Raw genomic sequence first — 7496 nt, 5'->3', positions numbered from 1 at the left:
CATAAATTCTATGACTATAAAATGAAAAGAATATAAAACAAATATATAGTGATGCTGGTAGGTAGCGATGGTGTGGGATGAAAAAGAATCTGTTACTAATAGATTCTGTAAGATAGACAGTATCTACTTAGTTGTTAGGATTAAAGATATCACGCTCTTTTTTGTTAGTGACTTTAGATGTCATATTTTAGGTACAAGTCGTATGTTTATTAAAACCTCTAAATTATCAGGCTCACTGTACTATTATTATAATTATAACTTTGGAAAACATATTTACAAGGTTAATTAAAGCTGTATTAGCAGATTTCTAATTGTGAGATTAGTACATTAGGAGTAATGTTAATATCGGGGAGAAAAATGAAAATGGTGGGTCAGCCATGTCTTTAGAATTTACTATGATTTGTCAAACTTGGCTGAAAGGTTGCAATTCTAACCACTCACAATAACAATGGGCCACATGTACGTGAGAGATGTGGTGGCTCTTCAACTTTTTAACTGCACATGCATTGCCCCACAGCACGAGTATGATTTGATTCTAAAACACAAGTTGTTGCAGTAGTGTTATGTGCTCGGGCCCTGGTCCGTGTTAATGTGGGCCTTTCTTTTTCAACAACCGACGCAACTTGCCTTAGAACTCTGAGATTTGTCCTTGTCTCGTGTCTAGGGTTAGTCCTTGTACCATGTGTTAACAACCTTCGCTGCCAGCTGTCACCACAAGACACACCGCGAGTTACTGCTTCTTATTACCACGTTTTTTTTTTTTTGTATATATGTAACTTATATGCAGTGTTGGAACTAAGATTTTAGTTAAATTGGATGAGATTATGGTGTAAGAAATAAAAAAATTTTGAGTGAGTTATATCTTAAATAATACTAATCTAAAGGGGCCTAGATAGTTAGTTTAAGCAGGCATATTCTAAATTTTTTAACCTAAAAAAAAAATTTGATGACATAATGACATATTTATAAATATAGCCTATGAGTTTAATACTTAACACTTTAACTCGATTATAAAATACACTTATTAATTATAATCCCTAAATATTTACTTTTATAATAATTCTACCCTCCTTAATATTTCAATCCTGGCCTCGCCCGCCAAGCGTCATGCTCAATACAATTCTCTCTCTGCTTGAAACTAACATGAATTGTTGTGTCTCGTTGGGTATTGCATGAGAGGAACTTGATTTTATAAACTAAAACAAGGCAGGCACTAAGTTACGTTTAATGTAACTTACACCCTCTCACAGCAACAATGTGAGACCCCATCAGTGGCACTGTTGCTGTGAGAGGGCGTAAGTTACGCCCTCCCATAATATAATATTAAATATCAATTTCTTTTCTTTTATATTTAAAGTGTTCTATGATTTAGGGTGCAAAAAATTCGTAGTGTACAACAATATTTCTTTGTTTGATAACCAGGCCCTATGAGTAGCAAAAGATGGGCCTTTTCATTTCTGTGAAAATGGAAGGTTACTGTTACCTACTCGACCCTATACAAGAGACGCAGCTGCCCACTATACTATATGGGCTGATCTGGACTTATTTTATGTCGCGATTACCAGTTGCTCCAATTTTATGGGCGGGAGCAAATTGAGTTTTGAGTTTTGTAAAATTTGAGAAACAGTGATATGATTGTACTTGGTCTTTGCCTCTTTGGCAAAGTGGCAGGCCAACAAGTACTGTAATTAATATAAGGATCTCTCTAAGTTACATGCATGTACCTTACAACCCTCTCACATGAATAATGAGTGGACCCACATCATTCACTATTCATGTGAGAGGGGTGTAAGGTACATGCATGTAACTTAGCATTAGCCTTAATATAATTGGGTGAAGGTTAAACTTCTCACTAATATATAGGGGGAATGAATATCCGTTCGAATATTTGTAGTGGAAATAATAGTTGTGTTTTATAAATTTGATTTAGGTTTATCTTACAGTTTTACTAAATGTCTAATTATAAATATTAATAGTATTCTATTCGTTATAATATGTATAAGTATTCAAAAAGAAGAACGGTAATATGATGATACAATTTAAGATTACGATTTTTTTTTCTTTTAAAAATATGGGGGGTGAAGCACAAATTCATTTCTTAATTCCTTGCTTCTTCACAAATCAAACTTCCGTGGGTGGTCAATTAAAAAGGTTGTTTGAAAATCATTCAATTAATCAAGCCCTTGAGAGCAAAAATGGGATGAAATTCTCTCTATATATACATATGTATATACATGTTGAAATTAGTGATTATGAAGAGCCAACAGCTGACTCCAATGCTAAGCTGGCATGCCACCTCAGCTGCAGTCAATTACAATCTGAGAATGTTGAAGATAAGATGGATTTGCTACGCTGGCAAAATGGATATACAGAAGATTCTCAGTATATATGCATGCAGCTGAGGCGTTTCTAGAAGCTTAATATGATTGGCTATGTTCATGAATTAGTTATTTTGCTCAATTACCCTGCTACCCTCTGTATTAGCTGTTTTTTGTCTTTCTTCTCTGTATATAAACAAACGTGAGCTTGTATTGTTTTCATCAAGTTTTATATCATTAATGAAAGGTTTGTGATTTGTGCTTGCTTGCCATACATAAGCAATTTCCAGTAAAGTTTAACTATACACACACACCCTACCATATACACCAAGCAATAAAATAATTGTTCTATTTAATTTATATAGGCTAAACATAATTCCTTCTACAATTTAATCATGTAACTAATTAAAAAGAAAAATCCTATTTCTGTGGATTCAGCCATTTGTATTTGTACTATCATCGGGAGTAAAAACAGCAGGGCCATGTTCATCTGGACGACCAATTTCCGTAATCTCAATTCTGCTAGCAACACTGACGATGTCTCCGAGACTCGGCGCTTGATTATGAGAAGCAAAATCCGGAGAACTCAGAGTTCTGTTGCCGCTCCAAATGGTTAACGAGTTCTCATGGCTGGAATTGGATTGTGGCGTGCGCCCTCGCTGCTGTGTTTTCCTTTTCTGCCTCACTCTGGAATGCCATTGCTTTATAACATTTGATGTTTGCTCTTCCAGCGCAGCCCTTTTGAAAGTCGAGCCCATCTATAGACGTGTAGAAATTAAAACCAAAATTCAACGAATTTCAAGCGTAAAATTTCAGGTTTCATACACATGCATGTCAAACAATTCAAGTTACAAATCTAACGTGTCAGATTCTAAATGCACCCATTCAGCGACAATTACAAACGCTTGCCTGTGTCACGAGAGCGTAGAGAGGAAGCGTGATGTAGCTGCACGTCACTTGAACCATCACCCTGGAAATATGTTCAAGCTTACATAATAATCAGACAACAAAGTTTAACAAAAAGTGAACATGCTTTTAAGTCGTAAGGTTTAATAGAGTCAATTCTTAGTATTATTAAACCACACGACTTAACAACGTATCCACGTTACAAAAAAAATGAGGGTATCTGCACTTTATACATATACACACGCTTGTTACTTACGCTAAGACCACTCTGATAATGATTATCACTTTTCTTGTATGGTAACAAGACTTTATCCCGTATTGCCACTGAAAGACAAGATCATGAAAAATTTTAAAAATAATAGCAAGACAATAACAAGATGGTGTTCATTGTTTAATTTGTGAGAACAATTTCTGAAAAATATGCAACCAATACGTTACGTGCATGAAAGAGAGATTGATACCGTGACCCAGACGACGAAAGCCATCTCAAATGCATTCTGGAAAATGAAAAATTACAAGTAATTAACCTCAATTAATTGCAGTAATAATTAATTAATTATTCATAACAGTTAATGCGGGATTTTGATTATATCGATCAATTGAATTACCATGAACAAAGTGTAATGCAAAAGAGTCAAGACGAATTTCGGACGATTGAACCAAAACAGATTGTCGTTGGGTTGTACAAGGGGAGACCCTCTGATCACATCATGCTCATCTTGGAGCTGATGAGCCATTCGTGCAACTATTACTTTGAGCTTGGTTCCAAGAGCTAACACTATCTACAAAGTGCGCACACAGCATATATATGCGTCGATTAATCAAACAAAAGAGAAAATTGATAATTGAATATTTTATTTAGTAATTAAATTGAACAATCTGTACGTACAGTTAATGGGATAAATGATACCCATAAATACGCATTCCAACCTGTAATTATGTTCATGTAGACGACGATGTTACTCATTCAATATATAGATGCTGTGGGAGGAGAGCAAAATAAAAATATAATATTAAAAACGAAATAAAAATATATATTCTTAGGTAATTACTCACCATGCACGTCTACGAGCAAGAAGATGACCACTACAAACCACATGAACGGGCTGTCCATAAAAAGTGAAAAGTTTTATTATATATATAATTAATTAATTAATTAATTATAAGGTTTTATATATAAATGAATGAATGAATGATTAACACAAAAGAAAAAAAGAAAAGAAAAGAAAAGAAAAGAAATCTTCGTCTGTGATCACCTGATGCCAACTACAACTTTGAAATCATCCTCCAAGGATCGTTGTATGTAGTTCTGGAAATTAAATGAATTGTAATTTGTCGACGACAAATGAGCCTGTAGATTAAGAAAATAAAGAAGCTTGAGTTAGGGATTTTTTTTTTTTTGGGTAATGCATGAATAATAATTTTTTTTTATAATTTTTTAGACACCCTTACCGAGACAAAACCATGGCGAAGAGTGAGGTAATCAACTTTTGCTACTGAATTGAAGAATTGCTGGAAGAAGCATTTCTGCGCCAAAATTTAAATTTGATTTAATTCACAATCGCCATCAGTCATCACATTAATCCACAGACGCTAGCTATAGCTGTAAGTTGTAGTTGAGCCAAAAATTAAAAAGCCTTACCGTCCAAAGAAGGAATGCTGTGCCTGTACAAGAAGTACAGCTCGTGTGGCGACGAGCAAAGGTCGTATCTCTAGTTAATCTAAATCGATTGGGATCTTTATATAGAAAGCAAAAACCATATTAAGAACAATACATAAAAGAATGTTCTATTATTTAAAATAAATTTGTTTTTCTAATTTTAAAAAGTGGGAACGTTCCAATCGCACACGAGAAATTTCAACGTATTCTATTTTGTAAGAAGGAGGCGACCAGTGCAACCTACCGTTGGCTGCTAGGTATTCAACTGTCTGAGTTTCCCTCTCCCATGCTTTCCATTGCTTCATCTGTGAAGCTCAAGACAGTATAAAGAAAATTAGAACCGAGCAAATACATAATTAAATAAGAAGTTTCTTAACTTATTAAGTACATAATTAAACCTTTGCCCCCCCGCACACGTGCGCTCGCAAATATAATGCTCTTTATTGAAAGGAAACCATTGCTTTAATGAAATGATTACCAAGATAGAAGACAATAAATGAAAAAAAAAAAAAAGAATTACAATATATACGTATGTATAGAACATAGTTATCGGGTGCAAATATCTGCATGTTATAGCTTATTACCTTGAGGACTCTTACGCCTCCTGTCACTTAATATATGAATGGATTGAGATACATTTGAAACGCTCGATGAACAATTTATATCTATACTAAAAATATAAATATATAGTCTTTAAAAATAAACTGAATATTTATAATTATGGATCAATTAATAAATAAATAATGATATCATGATGGTGAGTCTTGTACCTTGGCTCTTCCTAAAGCCATAGTGAGAACACAGTACACAATTTGCATAACTGCTAACACAAATATGAAGATGTTAAGCTGGTTTACCCCATCTTGTGATATAAGAGACGACATTCCCTGCCAATATATAAAACCAACGATAATACTTGTTAATTAACGACATTTACTTAAAACTCACCAGAAGATCATTTGGTAATAATCAAACCAAATTAAAAAATGAAAATTTAACCTTAGAGCCACAATGATCATTAGAAGTTGCACTGACGGGTTCATCTGCTGCCAATCTTCTTTCCCGTAAAGAATCAGTCCATAAAAACTGTTCGTGATATCCTAAAGCTCTGGTGGTTTTGATCTCTGGACTCTGATGGCAAGGCAGCATAGTGTCGGCAACTTTAGTGGGTATGCAGATTTTGGAAATCGATCTTTGAGTCACGGTTAATATGAGAGACATGAACCCCAACACTATAAGCACTGCATGTACCCATCAACAATGAAAAACACAATTAGTTTAAGGGCAACTAAGAGAGATTAACCAAAAGCCTCCTCCTATTTGGCAAAATTAATTACGTTGGAAACTTCAGAAGAACCCCCCTGATATTACAATGACAAATAGCGTGATACATTTTTTGGAGGGTACTTTGGTCTTTTTAATTAAATAAAGGGCAAAAAGTTGATAGGTTACGGAATTTTTTTTTTTTTTTCTTTTATGTCATAGGGTTTTGCGTCGACTAATAATATAAGATTGAAACAACTGTTTACCCTTTACAGAACTTTTGAGTATTGTTGATAGGCCATAAGTTTTAAAACATGACTAGTAGGGAAATGATCAATTTGCCAAGCAAAAGAAGAGTTCTCGGCTGTTTTTCTTTTCCCTGAAAACTAACAGCAAGAAGACAAACTTAATTGTACATCAAATACTTGAAATAAAAATATTTCTTCATTTGCACACACCTGATTTGAGCTTCTCCACAGCCTCAAAAAATGCAGTTTTCCTATTCCTTTTGAGCCACTGAACACATAAAAAAGGAAAGGAAACGAAACCAGACAAGTGGGTACATAAGGTTGTAGTAATTACTAGAAAACAAGTACAAATTAATGATTTTAATTAATTATCTAATAAATCCTTCTTTTAACTTGAACTTACAGTACTAAGGAGATGAATCAAGTGTTCGATGAAAATGGAGATGAAGATCAAGACGAAGCAAACGGTGGCAAGAGCCCATGTCGGTGTGTTTTGCAAAGTGCGACCTCCTCCACCGGCCGCCATGTAGCGTCTTCTCTCTGAACGAAATCGATGATGGATGAGGCAGATAATTAATTAAGAAGAAGAAGTGACTGCCTAATAAGACCAAAATATTAAGTTGAAGTTGAACAGCTGAAGTCTTCCAACGATTATATAATATAGTCTTTGGTCACTTTGAATTTAAGTCTTCCAAATGATCAAAGTTGCACCAGTGAAGGTACTATCTCCTTAGAAGAGTTAGAAGAGTTGACGAGGTTAAGTACATATTTTTTTAAAAAAAGTAACTGAATCATCATTGTTTGAGATGTATTTCTGTCCTTCTTTTATCAAGATGAGTTCACTTAACATTTTTCCTTTTTCTAAAGGTGATATCATTTTAAAATCATTTATTTTGGGGCCATTAAACGTTTGTATCATTGTAAATGTAGACGTAAAAGCAATGGACCCCGAGACGGGTGCGGGGATGGTGAGAGACCAGGGCATTAAGGCGCCAGCCAGCAAGCAGATGGCTGGGGAATTAATTGATTTGAACGCATCCAAAAAGTGAACAAAAAAGGGTTAAAAGATTTGAATAAAAAAGTCATCGCATTTTGGCAGAG

At 34.6% G+C, this 7496-nt stretch overlaps 1 protein-coding gene across 1 annotated transcript; it reads right to left on the bottom strand.

Annotated features, from left to right (window-relative positions):
* Positions 1 to 2653: 2653 nt before the first annotated feature.
* On the bottom strand, positions 2654 to 7224 carry LOC102613312 (MLO-like protein 3). The gene is made up of 15 exons (XM_006488071.4): positions 6799 to 7224; positions 6606 to 6663; positions 5884 to 6125; positions 5655 to 5771; positions 5129 to 5189; positions 4867 to 4961; positions 4677 to 4751; positions 4481 to 4575; positions 4281 to 4330; positions 4114 to 4154; positions 3833 to 4006; positions 3686 to 3721; positions 3481 to 3548; positions 3228 to 3288; positions 2654 to 3076 (listed from the first exon to the last, which is right to left on the bottom strand). Exons 1-15 carry the CDS (start codon positions 6919 to 6921, stop codon positions 2753 to 2755), a joined length of 1620 nt encoding a protein of 539 aa, XP_006488134.1. The 5' UTR covers positions 6922 to 7224; the 3' UTR covers positions 2654 to 2752.
* Positions 7225 to 7496: the final 272 nt, after the last annotated feature.

Source organism: Citrus sinensis, chromosome 8 (genome assembly GCF_022201045.2).
Source record: "Citrus sinensis cultivar Valencia sweet orange chromosome 8, DVS_A1.0, whole genome shotgun sequence".
In the NCBI taxonomy this organism is placed as follows: domain Eukaryota; kingdom Viridiplantae; phylum Streptophyta; class Magnoliopsida; order Sapindales; family Rutaceae; genus Citrus; species Citrus sinensis.
This window is presented reverse-complemented; position numbering and strand designations above follow the sequence as displayed.